Source organism: Elephantulus edwardii, unplaced genomic scaffold, assembly GCF_000299155.1.
Source record: "Elephantulus edwardii isolate Elephantulus edwardi_28Jun2011 unplaced genomic scaffold, EleEdw1.0 scaffold00076, whole genome shotgun sequence".
Taxonomy (NCBI): Eukaryota; Metazoa; Chordata; class Mammalia; order Macroscelidea; family Macroscelididae; genus Elephantulus; species Elephantulus edwardii.
In genome coordinates this window covers 3901338-3921532 of record NW_006399826.1, presented here as the reverse complement: position 1 = coordinate 3921532, position 20195 = coordinate 3901338, and the positions used below count along the sequence as shown (strand labels likewise).

Genomic DNA, 20195 nt, shown 5'->3' with positions numbered 1-20195 from the left:
TAATCTTCAGTAGAATCTTGCTTGCATGTGAAATCAATGAGATTGTTCTATAGTTTCCACACTCTGTTGGGTCACCCTTCTTTGGAATGGGAACAAAAATCTCTTCCAGTCAGTTGGCCAAGTGGTTGTTCTCCAGATTTCTTGGCACAACTTGGTGAGCACATCCAGGGCAGCATCTGTTAGCTGAAATGTGTCCATTGGTATACCATCTATTCCGGGGGCCTTATTTTTTCCTATTTCCTTCATAGCAGCCTGAACTTCTTCCTTCATCACCATAGGCTCTTGCTCATATGTTGTTTCATTAAATTCTTCTGTGTCTGCCAATTCCTTTTGGTACAGTGATATGGTCTTTAAGCATTGTAATTAGATGTTGCTGTTGTTATGTGACTCAGTTGTCTCTCCAGTGGGTTTTCAGATGCTGTAAATCATACAGGAGACGATGGCTTATATTTCTCCCACAGAGCTACTGCTGGATTTGACTTGCCTGCTTTTGTGTTGGAAACGCAGCTCCATATTCACAGAGCTCCCTATAATTCTTTAGTATAGAGTGGGACTAACTGATGGTTTCTCAGAGTGTAATCTCTAAGCTTGCACACTGGCACATCTTACTGTAGCAGAGTATGCTACGAGGTCAGACTACCACTGTTTTGGTTGGCAGCAGAGTGCTTTAAACCCAGCGCTTATTCTATTATTGCTAGTTTCATAGATTTATTATGTACTTTGTGTACAAGTTAACATAGGTTTACAGGAAAATAGTTCTCCTGCCTGGCTCCCCAAAAAATTTGAGGAAGGTTGTAAATTGTGATTTCTAGTTAATTTTTGTGTTTCAGCCTGGTTTCCACAAGGAAGAAGAGGAAAATAATAGCTTGGTGTTCACGCATTTCTTGGTACAGGATTTGTCTTTTGGAATACGCTGGGAAACATATTTTGAAATTTTAAATTTTTTAAGTTTCCAAAGGTATTATTTTAGAAGTTATCCTAAGGTTATTTTTTCTTCTAAATTGCTTTTAAGAGAGTAGTAGTGACTTGTGAATTTAAGAAATATTTTAAAAATACTTATTGCATATGCAGTAAGTATTCTTGTTTATACAATCATTGTTTGCTTTGCCAAGAGTGTGAATGAAAGGAACACCATTTGGACAGTTTTATGCTTTTCATCCCTCTGGAAAAAAATGTAACCTAAAGGGGGATTCTCTTTTTCCCTCTTGTTTCACAATAGTTAATAATTGATTTTGAATATATATGAGTAGTAAAACATTCCATTTGATATTTGGTGTACTATCTTTACAGCATTATCATATGCCATCTTACTTTAAGTGACCATATTTTTATATAGTTGGTAATTGTTGTGATGAAATTTTGTATATATATAAAGTCATAGAGATGGATGTTTACATAAGCATTAGTATATAAACATAGGATATGCTTCACTTCATTGTCCTTAGCAGGTAGTCAGTATTTTATATGCAGAAGTTGGAGATTTGTATTGACCCTGTGTTGAGTCTCTGGGTACCATTTTTCCAGTAGCATGTGCTCACTTAAAGTCTCTGTCTTGTTTGTGTTATTGCATGTGTTCTAAACTGCCAAAGCCTACTACCATCTACTTGGTTCTGACTCAGGGTTATTTCCATTGGCTTTCTGAGAGGATGTAAATTTATATATATATATACACACACACACACATATAAAATACTTTTTTTCTTGATGGTTTAAAAATTTGAAGGTTTATAAAGAATTGATTTTTTAAAAATTTACAAAGTTTTTTAAAAATTTTTATTGTATTATTTTTACGTGTACCGTCAAATCAGATCTGACTGGTACAGGAGGAGATTGCCCCTCCTCCAGCAGAGCATCTGGTGGATTTGAACCATGTACCTCTGGGATTGCAGTGCAGCATCTTACCACTAGGCCACCAGAGCTCCCTAAAAATTTATAAACATTTTTGTTTAGAACATTCATTACCATTCATGGATGCTGTTAGTTACATTTTCTGATTAACTGCTTATTGTATATGGCTTTTCTTTTTATTCTGTCATCCATTCGAGAATATAAATCTCCGTGGGAGGGAGATTGGCTCAGCCCCCCCCCCCCCTTATTAGCATAGTGGCTGATGGATTCAAACTACTGACTTTCCAGTTAGCAACCCATAATGTAATGGACTGCACCTTCAGGGCTCCTTGGATAGAGTGCAGTATAGTTTAAACATACATAGTGGCTGATGGATTCAAACTACTGACTTTCCAGTTAGCAACCCGTAATGTAATGGACTGCACCTTCAGGGCTCCTTGGATAGAGTGCAGTATAGTTTAAACATACATCCCTTCTATATATATGTTCTGTGAAACCAAAATATTTGTTTGACTCACCTAAATGCAGTGTTCACTTATTTGAATGATGTGGAACCAAACCTGCATATCAGTATCAAAGTTTACTCTCTATTTTAGGGGTGGAGATAAGGCTAGCAATCTAGGGTGATGCATAGTTTGGTTGATTTAATAAAACTGCCGAAGAGAAAGGTATCACTGATCTCCGCTTGTATATTTGATTCTCTTATTTTTCTCACATAATTGTCTGCAGAAATTAGAGCCGTGGTCATCTTGTGAGTAGGGAGCTGTAGAGGCCTAGTGGTAAGGAGCTGTGCTGCCAGCTTGAAAGATGTGGTTTGAATCCACCAGCTGCTCTTTGGGAGCTAGATGGGAAGTTTCCTTCAGTGACATTTACTGCCTCTGAAAACCCATTAGAGGGTCAGCTGTGGGTAGGTTCTGACTCACAGCAGCAACTTTATATAATTTTGCCAGTAAAATGGGAAAGTAGACTTGAACATGATAAATAGAAGTAATTGTCATTCTTAAACATCTTAATTTGGGCGTTAAGAAAGTTTATTCAAGAGAGGATATTTTAAGTAGATACAGATTTAAGTTTTGTTTGTGTATTTTTTTTTCCCCCTCAGCCAAGCCAAATAGGAAGCTAACTTTTCTCTACCTAGCCAATGATGTCATTCAGAACAGCAAAAGGAAGGGGCCGGAGTTTACAAAAGATTTTGCACCCGTTATAGTGGAGGCTTTTAAGCATGTTTCAAGGTAAGATGATTGTTTTGAATACTCTATAATCTGTTTAAATACATATTAAGTCCTTCGCTAAAATTTGTCTTAAGCTATTACAATATAAAAACAGAATGTATTTCTTTGAGACTTTCATTTTAAAAGACCTGCTTATGAATGACATTTGTAACTCTATTAAGTGCATTCTATGAAGAAAAAAGTTATTTATTTGAATGAGAGTTTACGGATCATATTTGTTTTTTATTCATATACATTTTGTTTGATAACATTGTGAGAAAAAACTGTGAACTGATAAATTGGACATTTGGAATACTCAGTTGAGGCACAGCTTTCCTTTAGGAAGAAATAATTATTTTAGAGGAAATAATTGCCTGCCAGAATGACTTAATTTATTGTTAATTAAGAATATTGAAGTATATGACTGTATTGAAAAATCTGTGTACTTTAAAAGCTTTCATTCTTCAACCAGTGTTCTTAGAGAAACTTAGTCCCCTTTCATACTTTTCATACAGTATGGATGGAAAGGTAACCATTATGGCAGCTTCCTGGTCTCAGGCATGAGTTTGGGGGTTTATTTTTCATAGACTAGGTAGTTCTTAGAAGTTGGAGAGCATCAAGGTCTAATTTACATTACCAGCATGCTTTGTAGATCATCAAATGAAAGAGTAAAAGCTGGAAACTGGTGAGATGATTTGTCATAATTTTTTTTTTACATAGTTTTATCACTTTGATAATTGGCTATTAGTTTGCATCCACATTGACAGTATATAGATTTTTTAAAGTGGTGATAGGTACATAGGTAACCAGTGTATACAACTTGTTTGGGGAATCTTAATCCTCTTTATGTTTTCTCGACAACCATACATATATGCAGTATGGGATATTCTTTATTCCTTTGACCCAGACAGCTTTGTTAAGCCTGGTATCAGTGCAAACATCAGGAGTTCCAACCTTCATTGCAAATTTCCGGATCTCTTTGAATGCCCAAGGGGCATGCCTCTTAAATCCCACTCCATGGATGTGCTTTTGAATATTGATGGTGTGCTTGCTGGTCACTACTTCGTTGATGGCTGAATGGCCTTTCTTCTTCTCGCCTCCCTTCTTTGCAGGGGAGGAGGCGGGGGCAGAGCATTGGGACCAGGCTGGAAAGGAAGAGGGCAAAGGATTGTGAGATTTGTCATAATTTAAGCAAGACATAATAGTGATGACTTCCATGGAGGTAGTAGTGAAGGAGATAGGAAGTGGTTGAGAATAGTTCTTCTTTCCCATTTCCTTGTGTATCCAAATTGTCACAACTCAGATTAAGTATTATTTCCTCAAAGAAAACTTCTGATCTATTTTAAGCAAGGCTGAGTATCTCCTTTGTGTCCTACAGTAAGACCTGTTTTCTTTTAAGCTATTTATAAATAACAGCTTCCATAAAGCTTCATTTGTGTCCTCAGCTTCATGGATGATGTTTTGATCCATTCAGTATTTGTTGAATGAATTAATAAATCACCAATTAGAAAGCTTTCTTTACCCTGACGTTGTTGTTGTTGATTGCCTTGAGTTGAGCACAACTTATAGTGACCCCATGAACAAAAGGCTTGAAGCCCCTCTACAACTATCGACATTTATCAAAGTTCATAGAGTTTCTGGAGACATGTTGTTTAGGAAGTAGATGCCACTCCTGCCCCCATTAAATTTGAAAACTCCCCAAAGCAAGTCCTAACACTTTGATGGTGAATTGGAATTTTTTGAAATATGATTTCTTTTTAATTTTTTTAAATTGTATTATTTTTACGTGTACCATCAAATCAGATCTGACTGGTACAGAAGGAGATTGCACCCTCCTTCTTCAGCAGAGCATCTGGTGGATTTGAACCGCGTACCTCTGGGATTGCAGTGCAGCGTCTTGCCACTAGGCCACCAGAGCTCCCCTGAAATATGATTTCTTTAGGGAGCTCTGGTAGCTTACTGCAAAAAGATTGCACTGCCATTAAAGAGGTACACAGTTCAAATCTGGAAGCTGCCCTGTGGGAGAAAGAAGAGCCATCTCTTCCCATACAATTTACTGCCTCTGAAAATCCACTGGAGGGTCGGCTGTGGGTTTGTTCCAACTCAACTATACACAGCAACAATGAGTTCTTTAAAGAAAGTCAGAAGTGATTATGTCTTGATCACTTCACCCTTTAACTGCTTACCACAGAGTTAACATTTGGATAGTTTTCCCCAGCAAATGAATGACTGATTATATTTAAAAATCACCATTACCTTTTTTTGTTTTTACCATTACCTTTTAAAAATTATTATTTTTTTATTTTATATTGATTTGGATACAAAATTTCTATACATAGTGTTGCATTCATATACATTGTTTCACACATTCCCTCTTCACATTGTGTTTCATACAGTCATTCCCATACATTCTGTTTTATAAAATTAATGACCATTGATCCATGCCCACTATCACCTGGTCCTTTCAGACCACTACCTTTTAAATAGTAATATACATATATATATATATTTGCCCTTTTAATAGTTTGGCTTTTTCTTTAGTGAAACTGATGAAAGTTGTAAGAAACATCTTGGAAGAGTTTTATCTATCTGGGAAGAAAGATCTGTTTATGAAAATGATGTACTAGACCAACTTAAGCAAGCTCTGTGTAAGTATGCAGGTTTTTAAAAAAATTAATTTCTTTAATAAATAGGTTCTTTCCTTTAAATGTAAATATTCTTTCATTTCAGATGGTGATAAGAAACCTAGGAAGCGAACTTATGAACAGATAAAGATAGATGAAAGTGAGAACTGTTCTTCCCTGGGATCTCCAAGTGAACCACCACAGGTAAAAGAATTAAAAAAAATTTTTTTTTAATTAATTTTAATGAAAGTTTATAGAGACTTAGGTTTCCAGTCATTCATTGTTGCACTATTCTCCCTACCCACCCCCAGGTAAAAGAATTTTTACAAGAATTATTTTATTAAAAGAATTTTGTTAAACTTTTTGTGGCCTCTGAGCCTTATTAATTTTGACATTTTATTGTGGCTTAGGTGAAAATTTACAAAAGAAATTAATTTTCCATTCAGCAGTTTATGCACATCTTGTTCACATGACAGTAGCTGCACTCTCCTCACTGTTAGGCATTCTGCCCGCGTCTTCCCTGTTTTCCCATTTCTGTTTGACTGTCTTCCTACTCTTTCCTGCCTTTTATACTTCTGAACATTTGAGACAAATGCTGCTCTATTGGTCTCGTATGGTTAATTATTGTAAGGAATGTGTTTCTCAGAGGTGTCACTGTTTACTGTATCAGTGTGTTATTAATTGATGAGTAGGTTAAGTTCCAGGTTTAAAGGATGTTTAAGGTCTAGAGTCATCAGAGGTTCCACTGGTCTTTATAAGCCAGTAAGTCTGATTGTGTTCATTATGTAAAAGTTGTTGCGTTTTCCTTCCACTCTGTCTAGGACCTTCCATTATGATCCCAATCAGAGCAGCTGATAATGGGAGCCGTGCCCTGGTTCCTCTGGCCTCAGGCGAGTGGAAGCTCTTGGTTCATATGGTCCATGAGGCAGGTGTTTGGACTGATGCTTGATTTAAAAACAAACAAATAAACAGTAGTGGTCTTATCAAGAACAAACTGGAAGGAGGGTAGAGAGAATAGTGCAACAATGAATGAATGGAAACCCAAAATCTCTGTAAATGTTTATGAAAATTAATAAAATATAATTATAGAAAAAAAACAAAAAAAAAGTAATGGTCTTACATAACATTTGTCTTTTGTGATTGACTTATTTCACTCAATATGAAGATCTCCAGGTTCATTCTTGTTTTGAGATGTATCAGATTCTTCATTATCCTTTAAAGTTTATACTGTTCTATTTATTGGGCTTAGAGCCTGAATATTGCACTAGAGCACCGAGAAGCCAAAGCAAAGGGAAGAGATTGAGAAATTAAGGAGAAGAACAAAAGATTTCAAAGGGCAGCATGAGAAGACAAAGCAAACTGTTATAATGTGCAAAGAACCAGAGCCTGAAAATCAAAAGCGCCAAACTTAACTCCACATTTCTTAGGCTGAAAAAACTAAAGCATAAATTCAAGCCTGAGTTGCAATACTTAAGGATGCTATGGGCAGAATATTGAATGATCCAAGAAGTATTAAAAGAAGATGGAGTATACAGAGTAACTGTACCAAAAATAATTGGCTGACAAAGAATTTAAAAAAATAACATATGATCAAGAGGCAGTTGTGATGAAAGGAGGAAGTTCAGGCTGCTCTGAAAGACTTGAAAAAAATTAAATCCCAGGAATTGATGGCATACCAGTTGACATAATTCAGCAACCAGATGCTGTGCTGGATGTGCTCACGAAGTTGTGCCAAGAAATCTGGAGGACAACCACTTGGCCAACTGACTGGAAGAGAGCCATATTTATTCTTATTTCAAAAAAAAGATTACCTACAGAGTGTAGAAATTACTGTAAAATATTACTCATATCACACACAAGCAAAATCCTGCTGAAGATTATCCAGAAACAACTGGAACGATACATTGAGAGAGAACTACCAGAAATACAAGCTGGGTGTAGGAGAGGCTATGGCACTAGAGACATTATCTTCAATGTCAGATAGATCTTGGCAGAAAGAAAAGAGTACCAGAGAGATATCTATTTGTGTTTCGTTGACTGTGCAAAGGCGTTTGACTGTGTTGATTACAACAAATTGTGGCTAACCTGAGGAGAATGGGAATCCCACTTGATTTTACTTATGTGAAACCTATACTTGGACCAGGAAGTAGTCCTCTGAATAGAAAAGGGAAGCTGCATGGTTCAAAATCAGGAAAGGAGTGTGTCAGGCATGAGTCCTGTCTTCATACCTTTTCAACCTATACACAGAGCAGATCATTCAGGAGGCTAGCTTTATGAGGAGAAATGTAGTATTAGGATTGGAAGAAGACTCATTAACAACCTATGTTATGGAGATGACACAACCTTGCTTACTGAAACTCAGGAGGACCTGAAGCACTTGCTGCAGAAGGTCAGGGACTCTAGCCTTCAATATAGATTGAAGCTCAACATCAAGAAGACAAAGATTCTCAGTACTGGGCCAGTTGACAGCACCATGATAGATGGAGAAAAGATTGAGGTTGTTAGCAATTAAAGCTTGCTCGGCTCCACAATCAATACTCTTTAACACTAGAAGTTGGGAAATAAAAAAACTAATTGCATTAGGTAGATCAGTTGTCAGGGGCCTTTCCAGAGTACTGAGAAGCAATGATGTCAGTTTAGAGACTAAGGTACACCTCATCCAGGTCATGGTCATCACAGTTACTTGCTGTGCATCAGAGAGCTGAACAGTGACTTAATGAGGACAGAAAAAGAATTGATTCCTTTGCATTGTGCTGGAGAAGATCTTAACCTACCATGGACTGCCAAGAAAACAAACAGAACTTTCTTGGAGAGGGTGAAATCAAGTTTCTCCTTGGAGGCTAGGATTTTGAAGCTCCATCCCACATACTTTGGGCATATGGACAGGAGGGACTGATCCTTGGAGAGGGACATTATTCTCGGAAGGGTGGAGGGACATTGCAGGAAAGGAATACCCTAGAAGAGATGGATTGATACAGTAACTGGGGCAATGGGAGTAGGTATGTTGGAGTCAGTGAGACTGGCTCAGGACAGGGCAGGATTCAGAGCTTTTTATACATAGGATCCCAGTGTGTTACAGGAAGCTTGACAGCACATAACAACATCATTGAGCTTATTTAGTAGAGTGTGTGCATCTGTTTATCTGTTGACAAGCATTTGAATTGTTTCCATCATTTTGCTATTGTGAATAATGTTGCAGTGTGCAACATTAGGTGTACGTGTATCTGTGCCATGACTCTCTGTTTCTCTGATTTGTACCTATAAGTGGAGTTGCTGAATCATTTATTTTTTTCCTGTCACTTTTTAAAGGAGTATTATAGATTTGTCCACAGTGACTACCATTTCACAAACCCATCAGCAGTTTCAGTCTCCTCATGCCCTTATGAGCATTTGTTATTTTCATGGTTTGCATTTTGTTTTTTTAATTATTGCTGGGATGAGGTTGTTTCTCATTGTTTTACTTTTAATCTCTAATGACTAATGATTGTGTGCATCTGTTCATGTATTTCTTTGCTGCCTGAATATCTTTTCTTGGTGAAGTATGGTATTTTTGTAAATTGATATTATTATAATTTTAAGTGCAAGAAAGAAACTACGTGAGCATCTCTTTTGTAATTAAATTACTCAATGTTTAACATACTGTGTATATTAAGCATTCATTTCCTTTTAAGAAATTACTAAATAAGACTTTTATATAAGTATAAATTTTATTCCTTTAAGTTCTTTTGCTGTTAAATATGAAAAAGACAAAAGGGGGTTTTAGAGTGACAAGTATATATCCATACTGTTCTCTGGAAGTACATAGAAACTTGTAGTTCTTTGGAAATTAATACAGATTAGAATCATTATCTTTTTTTTTAATTTTTATTGTATTATTTTTATGTCCCGTCAAATCAGATCTGACTGGTACAGTAGGGGATTGCCCCCTCCTTCTCCAGCAGAGCATAGAATCATTATCTTAATCCCTCATACCTTGGTAGGTTTTATAACAATATAGCATTTATAAAATCATCAAAGGAGTTTTAGACATTTAGAATTTTTTAAAAAATGAACTTTTGAGTTTTTAAGCCTCCCTCTTTTGTTTCAAACATTCAGGAGGAACAGATACAATTTAAAAGGCGAAAACAAAGGTGTAACTAATATAAGCAAAAGTGTAGTGAACAAGGAATCTCTCCATGGGCTAGAAAATGGTACATACAGAGGAACACATAACTCCGTATACCTGGACAAAGCCTGGTTTCTGTTGAATGTTGTTGTCATGTTATGTAGACATTAAATCACTGGACAATAATATTCTGTAGAATAACAAGAACTAAAATAGGAGTTGGGGAACTAAATGAATTGAATCCAGACCCACTGCATGAAACCACAAAGGGATGGAGTAGGGCTCCCTCCTTCATGAAGAGAACTTGAAGGATGATATACAACCTATTACTACTATCTAAAACTGTGACTTTATATCCATCTAGTATACTTTGGACTAAGAGGTCCTGTTCCTTGGAGAGGGACATGATGTTGGGAAGGATGGAGGGTCGGTGAAGGAGAGGAAGATTGACACAGTGACTGTGTGGATTGACATGGTGACTGCTGTGATGGGCTCTTGTGTGTCATGAAGTGTGAGGATGACACAGGATAGGACTAGGCTCAGAGCTTTTATTAATAGGGTCACTGTGAGTCGTACTCAACTCGATGACACTTAACAATAACAACAACCACCACTGATGAGGAAGAAAGAATCATCAGTTTTTGTCGAAGATTGAATTTATTGGGTAAGTGAGGATAATCACATCAGAGTTTTCTTCTAAGATAAATGTTATTGGATCAGTGACAAACACTGAAGCCCACTTGAGTCACTATGAACAAGATCTTGACTTTTCAGTGTAAGATCAGGCCTCTCCTGAAGGGCCTGGGGAGGTCTCAACGCCTAGGGACTTAATTTGTTTATATTTCCTACACCTAGTATATTGTAGCTTCCTAAAAGAAATGGACTGATATATAAAAGAGGTTATATTTGAAACTTTGAGCTAAAGAAGAATCCATTAGGATTAAACAATAGAGTAATATTTTAAGTTTTTGTTCCTGTTTTAATGTATTGATTTGGTTCTAAAGTTTTATAACTTTTTAGACTCTAGATCTCGTTAGAGCATTACAAGATCTAGAGAATGCCGCTTCAGGTGATGCAGCAGTTCATCAGCGGATCGCTTCACTGCCTGTTGAAGTCCAGGAAGTATCCCTACTAGATAAAATAACAGGTAAGAGCAGAGAATATCATCAGAAGGCTTTGTGAAGTGGGGATGAGGGAAAAGCATATGGCATTGTTTTTGTTGTGTAACAGTTTACTGTTTTGTGCTTTGTTTAGACAAGGAATCTGGTGAAAGGCTTTCTAAAATGGTTGAGGATGCCTGTATGTTGCTGGCAGATTACAATGGCAGATTGGCTGCAGAGATAGATGATAGGAGACAGCTCACCCGCATGCTGTCAGATTTTCTTCGTTGTCAAAAGGAAGCCCTTGCTGAGAAAGAGCATAAATTGGAAGTGCGTATGACCTTTTCCTTCTTTGATCCTTATTTATTTATTTTTTTTAGTAGAAATTTTAATATATCTTAATACGCTTCACATTTTTCATTCTGTTGTACATAGACTTTTTCAGATGTGGCCCAGGTAAGCTTCTTGCATCAGTGGATTTCCTATTTGAACCTCCCAGAGTAAACTCAGAAATTAGGAATAACCTGAAAGGTTAACATTTTAAAATTATTCAGATAGACTTCCATATAATGATAATTTATCTTAAGCCCTAATCGTAAAATGTTAAATAGCAATTGATATAAATTCAGATGGTAATTGCAGTAAATTGTTAATAGATTAATCCCTATCCTAATTTTAATACTTTTTTAGATAAAATGTTAAAACATTAAAAGATTTTTTGGAGCATTGAATTTGTTGTGAATATGCCAATCTTCCTTTCCTCTTAATAATTCATTGGTTTTGCTGCTAGAGTAATCTTCAAATACTGTCGTAGTGCACCTTAATAGTCTTCCTGTGACTCACATACACCCTTGACTGAGTCATTGCTGTTTTCTAATTTGAGTATTGATGTTGTGGATGTCTGAGAATGCAGGGGATTAAAAAATTAAAGAAGCAGCATTCATGTTCAAGTAGAGCACACATTGTTGGGGGGGAATCATGTTGTTGTTATGTACTTTTTCAGAGGCAGTAAATTGCACAGAAGGAAATTTGCTCATCTTTCTCCTGTGGTGTAGCTAGTGGTGAATGGCATACCTTTAGGTTGGCATGCAACTCCTTACCTCTAAGCCACCTGAGCTCCCTTGGATGAACCATATTTGGTCCTTTTTAAAAAAGTCTTTCCATTAACTAATTCTTGTTTAAATTGTTAACAGTTGTAGAAATATCTTATTCTATATAAGATAATTTGTAATTTGTTTGGATCCCTTTATTCATAGACAGTAAATTTGTAGATGTGCCATGATACTACCTCCATTAAATTGCTTTTATTCATTATTGATTAGTTCTAGAGTCAGCAGTCTCTAATTGTACCAGAGGTGATGCTTAGATTGAATTGTTCTACCAGTGAAAGCAGTATCAGCAGTATTCCTTCAGTATCAGCAACAGAACCCAACCCTCCCACCCCCCATTTTCAGCTATTCTTGTAGTGCTTCGTGTTCTTACTTTCTCCTCTGCTCACATACAGCATAGGCCCACAGGGAAGAGAGGTTGGCATCCGTGGAGGAGTTGTCCCCTCTATGAAAAAAGATAGATTTGTTTACAAGACAAATTTGATTATTAACTTGCCAGAGTTTGGTCTCCTGATAGAACATCAGTCTTATTATTTGTTTTATTAACAGAATTAAGGGTAAGTAATGCCATATACAGATTTTTGTCTTTAGTCTTGAAATGATTTCTTTAACTTTTGTTGAGCTTCTGTTTCAGGTATTGGACATGGGCGTATCTTCTAATGATGCCATCATCCATTAGCATATTTTTTCCTGCTAAAAATAAATATCAAACTCCAAATCTTGTATTGTCTCTTGTTTTTGAAAATTGAAGATTGCAACTTTATTCCTCTGCTCTGTTTTGCTTCCTTACTTGTGACTCAACTCACTTAAATCACTGAGTATAAGTATAGAGAATTTACATATACCATGTTAAGTGTAGACGTAGAGCAGATATAACCACCAACACATTTATTTCCCAGTTCCTCTAATGCCTTCCACTCAGATTTCATTGTTGATCATGATCTTAGATAATAGTGAGACTCTGATAATAACATTTACCATGTGTCAGGTACTGTTCTAAGTTCTTTGCGTGTAATAGGTCAATTAATCTTAACCCCAGTCCTTTACTGTAGGAATTAGTATTATCCCTATTTTACAGATAAGGAAATGCAAGCATGAGGAGAACAAATAATGTACCCACAAACACAAAAAACCCAGGGAATCTACCTCCAGAGTCAGATTAATGCTCTACATCAAAAAGACCTAATTGTGCCGGTTTTTACATAAACTGATAAAGATTATATCAAAAACTAAAGGCCTCTCCATCCAATCCTTTCTCCTTCTTTGTTCACATGTAATCACTGTATTAAAGTGATCTAGAAATTTTAGTGTTGTTGAACCCCACTAGATTGTATTGTACTTTAAAGAAACCACCAAATTATGTTTAAACAATTTTTTTACAGGAAGTATTTTTATAGGGAAGCTCTGGTGGCTTAGTAGTAAGGAATCATGCTGGCAGCACATAGGTATATGGTGCAACTCCACCATCTGCTCCACGAGAGAAAGATGGGCAGTCTCCTCCCACGTGATTTACTGCCTCTGAAAACCCATTTTAGGGTCAGCTATGCTTCAGTTTTGACTCGATGGGTGCACACCACCAAACTCAAACACATTCCAGTGTCTGATCATACATGAAATGTTTTCTCTCTTAACTTGAAAGTTATTCCACAAAACTCTGTATAAATTCCATCTTGGAAGTGCTTTGTTTGAAGATGTGAAAGTTACTCAAGACAATTAGACATTTTTATAGCAAGTTGATGGTATCACTTTGAAGTTGCGTCGGAAAGCTCCGAGTTCATACTTTCCGTATTAGTGGATAGTTTTTGTAAGCTTCGCATAGTTTTCAATTGTTGGGGTCATTTTTGAACATCATTAGAAGTTGATCAGATATTGATACATGATTAGTGATAGTGTTTTAGTAAAATAATAAACTTAAAGAATCAGTTCATCAGTTGGATATTTTCTTAGGGAGGCCACTATTAAAGTATTTGCAGTGAATGAAACCATGAAATAGATTTTTTTTAAAAATCTGTACATAACTAGTCCCTCTGTGTGAAGCTAGTAACTAATATGTTTCTGAGGCCACGAGTAAATTTTTTTTAGGGCAATAAAAATTAATTTCAGAATCGTATTTCACGATTAAGTTGAAAGTACTACATAAAGTTACTTACGTGAGTTCTTATCCCTTATCAATAACCTTCGGAATGCAGATGACACAACCTTGCTTGCTGAAAGTGAGGAGGACTTGAAGCACTTTCTGCAGAAGATCAAACATGGATTGCATCTGGATGTAAAGAAAACTATAACCCTTACCACTGGATCAGTATGTGATATCAAGATAGATGAAGAAAAGATTGAAACTGTCAGTGAATTCATTTTACTTGGCTCCACAGTCAGTACACTTGGTATCAGGTGATCAGGAGAGGTACTTGCATTGGGGAAGTTTGCAGTCAGCGACCTCTTCAAATTACTGAGGAACAGTGAGTGATGTTTGAGAACTATGGTGCATTTGATTCAGACCATGGTCTTTTTAGTCATTTGCTATGTATATGAGAGCTGGATAATAACTAAGAATGACAAAAGAAAAATTGATACAATTGAGTTGTATTGGAGGAGAGCACTGAACATCCCATGAGCTGTTAAAAGAACAGAGATGTGAGCATGTTGCTAGGAGAGGCTCTTCCTTGGAGAAGGACATTGTGCTTGGAAAGGTCGAGGCAGATCAGAAGACAGGGAAACCCTCAACCAGGTGGATTGACAGGTGGTGTGTCAGATTGTGAGGTTAGCACAGGATAGGACAGGGTTCACATCTGTTCATATGGTCACTGAGTCATACTCGACGGCACTTGACAACCACCACAACCTGATGAATTAGAAGGCATTCAAGAATAGAGGAATTAAAATGATATTTTTACTTTTATATTTTTTTGGAGACAAGGCAATATAAAATTACAAAATGCTTACATATTCAGTAGTGTGTCTAATTTTGGTACTCAGATATTTTTCATAATACGTTTGGTATGAGAAAGCATACTTTAAAAACATGTCTTTCATTATTTTAAAATTAGGTATTTGAAAAATTGTTTAAAAGATAGACATTTATGAAGTGTCTTATAGCTAGATTGGCCTCTCAAATTGTCAGTGTCTGTAGGAAACAGAAAATCATGATTTGTTCTCTTTTTAAAGAAGAAATTATATCAGAATCTCATGTTCTACAAAGCAGTTTTGGAAAACATGTCAGAGGATCAATATTTTTCTTTCACAATCTTATGTCTGTATATTTGCATCTATCTCATTCTGAAAAGGATTGCATAGTATTTTTAGTATGATTGTTGTGTAATTTGTTGAAGATGATCTCCCTTCTTATGGTGTTGTGTTGCTGATAGTTTTGTATATTACAGATAGTGAACATCTTGATGATACAGATTTGAATAGTATACTTGCAGAATTTATTCCCAGTATAGCTGAGTCCAATTAAAGTGATACTTAGATTTGGTAGTGAATGTCAAAACCTTTAAATACATCTTTGCTTCTGTTCTAAGTTGGTAATCTTTGTAATTTTTACGCATCTATCTTAATAGTATATACAGGATTTCATTGACCATCATTTAAATATATTTACTATTTTGTTTCTCATGAAAATTCCCTGTTCGTATTCTTTTTCTATTTGGCTCTAACTTTATATAGTAAACTTTTTCTTTGGGTTTACAGATTCTGGATATATTTAAAGGTACCTCTTCAATTTGTATTTATACACATATCTTATTTTCCTGCGTTTTTCTTCATGAAATAGTTTGTCCAGTTAGAATTTTTTACTTGCATTAAACTGATTGTTATTTGTAGCATAAAATTAGTATTTTCAAAATGATTTTTTAATAAAATGTCCCCAGAACTATTTATTAATAATTAATCAGGGACTCATTTTACAGCTGTTTTAAAGTACCATTTCTGCCATACTGAACTCCTTATTCATGGGGATGAGTCCTTTTTCTGTCCCACTGGTCCATTTGTTTTGTTCGTACTAGTTGCTGTTGAGTGTGCTCTTCTCAAGGATACCTTCATTTATAATAAGTTTTGAGGAGTCTTGCACTGTCTCCACTGTTGCTATTCTTGTAGGCCACTATGCGGTCCATATTCTTTGCTAATATCACAATTCAAGTAATTTCTCTTCATCTTTTTCATTGTCCAGCTCTCACATGCATATGACAAGACCATGACTTAGGTAAGGTGCACCTTAATCATTAAAGTGACATTCGTGCATTTTAACATTTTAAATTGTGGTTTTTAGATTTCCCGGTGATTTCTTGACTACTGCTTCCATGGGTGTTGATTGTTGATCTAAGTGAAAGTAAATCTTCCATTTGTCATAGTATAGGTCTAGTTGTAAAGATCTTTTTCCTTTACATTGAGTTCTTTCCATACTGATGTTTTATGCATTTTTCTGCAATCTTGATACTACATTCCTATAAAGTCCGTATTTTCTTCCCATGTATTCTTTGCTCAGATATAGATGAAATAAATACATCTCTGCTGCATACTTTCTCAGATTTTATACACTTACTCTGAATCAGAGACTTAAAATTTATGTATAGATTCCACATGAGCACAAATGTTCTAGAATTCCCATTCTTTGTAGTATTATCCTTAATTAATTATGATCCACATGTTCAAATGCTACTGCATAGCTGATAAAATGTAGCTGAAAACTTTCCTTGTATTTTCTGCTTCCAGTCAATACCTATTTCATGTCAGCAGTGATACCTTTTGTTTCACTTTCTCTTGAATCACTTTTTAAAAATTTTTTTTAAATCACTTTTTAGTATAGGTCTTCTTGATAATTTTAGACAATTTTGATTATTGTATATGTCACTTTTTACTTTACCTCCATTTAACATTTTATACATACTTTGCCATCATTCATATTTAAGGACTTTAAAAAGAATTTAGAAATTTTTTAGTTCATTTTGGTGCTTGAGTGATTTCCTTCATTGAGTGAAAGCTTTACTCCATATTATTAAGGTAAGCTTGACAAAATGAATTGATTGACGTAGAAGTATTTAGGAAATAGCATATGATGAAGGGTCAATGGTAGTTTTGGAAAAATCCAAGCAGTATTGAAGGCATTGATTAAAAAAATAAGACCCCAAGAAATGATGCAAAACCAATTTGACATCCTTCAGCAAACTGATGCAGCCTGGACACACTTACCAGTCTGTGCCAAGACATTTGGAAAGTAGCCACGTGGCTGGTTGATTGGAAGAGATCTGTATTCTCATTTCCAAAAAAGGTGATCCAGCAGAATGTGGATATCATTGAACAATGAATATCATTACTATCACATGCAAGTAAAATCTTGCTGAAGATGCTACAAAAACAACTAGAACAATATGTCAAGGGAGAACTTGCAGAAATTCAAGCTGTATTTACAGGAGGTTGTGGCATCAAGGATGTCATTGCTAATGTCAGATGGATCTTACTTGAAAACTGTCTGAAAGGTGTCTATTAACTATGCAAAGGTATTTCACTGGCTTGGAGCTGTTGATGGGTTCATTATGAGTCATAGTTAACTCTGGTACATAACAACATTGAGAATCCCAGAATATTTAATTGTATCTATGTGAAACCTCTCCCTAGACCAATAAGCTGTTGTGTGAACAGAACAAGGAAACACGGCCTGATTTAAAATCGAGGAAAGTGTGTGTTAGGGCTGTATCCTTTCTCTATACCTATCCAGTCTGTATGCTTAACAAATCATTCAAGAAGCTGGAGTTTGTGAAGAGGAATGTGGCATCAGGATTGGTGGTGCCTCAGCAACCAGCATTATACAGTTGGTATAACCATACTTGCCTAAAGTGAGAACTTGAAACACTTGCTTTAGAAGATCAAAGACTGCAGCCTTAAACACGAGTTATATCTCATCATCAACAAAACATCCTACCACTGAACCATTAGGCAACATCATTATAGATTAAGAAAGGATTGACATTGTCAATGTTTTCAACTTTTCTACAATCGGCATTCTTGATTGTTTGCTTTGGGAATATTTGCTGCCAGAGACTTCTCCAGAGTGCTGGAATGAAGTCTTTTTTAGTAATGTCTTTTTAAAGACTCAGATGCCTTAGATTCAAGCCATGATGTTTTAAATTACATGATATACATGTGAAATATAGACATTAAAGATGACAGAACAATTGATGCCTTTGAGTTGTGATCTTACAGGAGTACTGAATATCTCAAGGACTTCCAAAAGAACACCAAGTGTACCTGGGGGGGAGTGCTCTGGGGTGCTTCTTAGAGGTCAGGATGGTGAAATGTTGAGAGGCCAAACTTTAGAAAAAGGTAGAGGGTTAGCAAAAGAGAACCCTCAGCAAGACAGATTCAGTGATTCAGTAACTGGGGGCTCGAATATAAGGATAAGGATGTGCAAAGTTCAGATCCGTTGTTCATAGGGTTGCTGTGAGTTATAGTCAAGTTCATCAACACATAACTACTACAAGAAGACAACTCTTCCCCAGTTTAATTTTGATTGTTTTAAGACCCAAAAGACTTATTTTCAGATACTGTATGGAACAAAGTTGAGCTACTGTTCATACAGTTTTTAGGACCTATTTCAGAGGTGGATGTCCAGTCCTGTTGCTTCATCTGGAAGGACCATTGAAACTTGCCCACCATGGGTGTCTGCTGGTGTTTGAAATAGTGGAGGCATATCCTCAAGTATAACAATGATCCTCAAACTACTACAGTACAGGAGATGGACAAACATAGTGGAGATACAAACAGTTATTAAAAGACATGGAATTGGAAAACAAAACACACTGGAATTTGTCAAACTGAAAGAAGAAAACATTCAAACCTGGAGTTGGAATATAGAAGATTTCTATGGGCAGAATTTTGAAGAATGCAGGAAGCATCAAAAGAACAAAGGAATGTGCTTTAAAAAACAGCCATGGAACAATTTCTAATCAAGAACCTATTTAAAAAAAAAAAAAAGTCCAAGCTGCGCTGAAAGTATTGTTAAAAAGGAAGGCACCAGAAATTGTTGGAATATCTTTTGAGGTGTCCCAGCAAACAGTTGCAAGTCATGAACATGCTCACTTTTATATGTGAAGAAATTTGGAAGACAGTTACTGGACAGGAAGGGCTGAAAGAACAAAAATGTGATCTAACAGGATGCAGAAGTTACTGAACAGTGTCATAAATACCACATGCAAGTAAAATCTGCTCGTTACTAGAAAATGGTTGAATCTGCCCAAAATTCAGGCTGACTTCAGAAAAGGTTGTGGACTTCAGATATCACTGCTGATGTTAGATGGATCTTGGCTGAAAATACCAGAGGATACCAGAAAGATGTTTACTTAGCAAAAGGGGTTTTGTTGGCTATGCAAACACAGTTGTGTGAATCATAATAAATTATGGATAAACTTGAGAAGAATGGAGATTCCAGAACACTTTAGTATGCCAATGAGAAGCCTGTACATAAACCAAGAAGCAGTCGTTCGACCCAACAAAGTTTAGTTTGTGGTTTAAAATTAGGGACAGGGTAAATCAGTGTTGTTAGCCATCCTCTCCAGTGTGTGTTGCTTTTATGTGCTCAGAGAAGGAATCTCCTAACATGGTAGGCAAGCATGTTATGTTGAGCAGATACACGAAGAAGTGGCATGAGGATGGGAGGAAGCCTCACTTAGCCGATGTAGGTGACAATCTTATTTGCTCAAAATGACGTTGAAGCACATACTGCAGAACAAGGAAAGCTACAACCTTGCATATGGAGTACATCTCAGCATCAAGAGAACTAAAAATGCTTCCAACTGGAATAATAGGCAGCATTATGATTTTTAGAGAAAAGATTAAAGTCAGTGATTCTGCTTTGCTTGAATCTAGCATCAAGATCTGTAGCAGCACCAGTCAAACGTTGCATGGCGCATATACACTGTCAACCACTTGAAGGTGCTAAAAGCAAGGATGTCAGTTTAGAGAGGAAGGTATAGATTATTCAAGCCATAATATTTTTTACATTTGAAATTTTTTTTTCAATAACACCTAAAGTTTATTGGATGACAGCACACACAGGAAACGCAATTAGTCGAGGAGCCCACTATCCGTTCCCAAAGGGATCATCCTAAGAATTGAGACCCAAGAGGCGAACCCCAACAGAGGCCTGGTCCGCTGTCGTGTCTCTCGCGGTTAAAAGGGCCGCCTGCAGCGGGCTGGGGCCCCAG

General features: G+C 36.3%; 1 protein-coding gene across 1 annotated transcript in view; it reads left to right on the top strand.

Annotated features, from left to right (window-relative positions):
- The window catches only part of RPRD1A (regulation of nuclear pre-mRNA domain containing 1A), a 65806-nt gene that overhangs the window by 20704 nt on the left and 24907 nt on the right, over window positions 1–20195 (top strand). The window contains exons 2-6 of the mRNA XM_006889188.1: window positions 2951–3080; window positions 5601–5707; window positions 5790–5887; window positions 10809–10935; window positions 11043–11218. Coding sequence (XP_006889250.1) covers window positions 2951–3080; window positions 5601–5707; window positions 5790–5887; window positions 10809–10935; window positions 11043–11218 — 638 coding nt within the window. The remainder of the gene's footprint in view (window positions 1–2950; window positions 3081–5600; window positions 5708–5789; window positions 5888–10808; window positions 10936–11042; window positions 11219–20195) is intronic.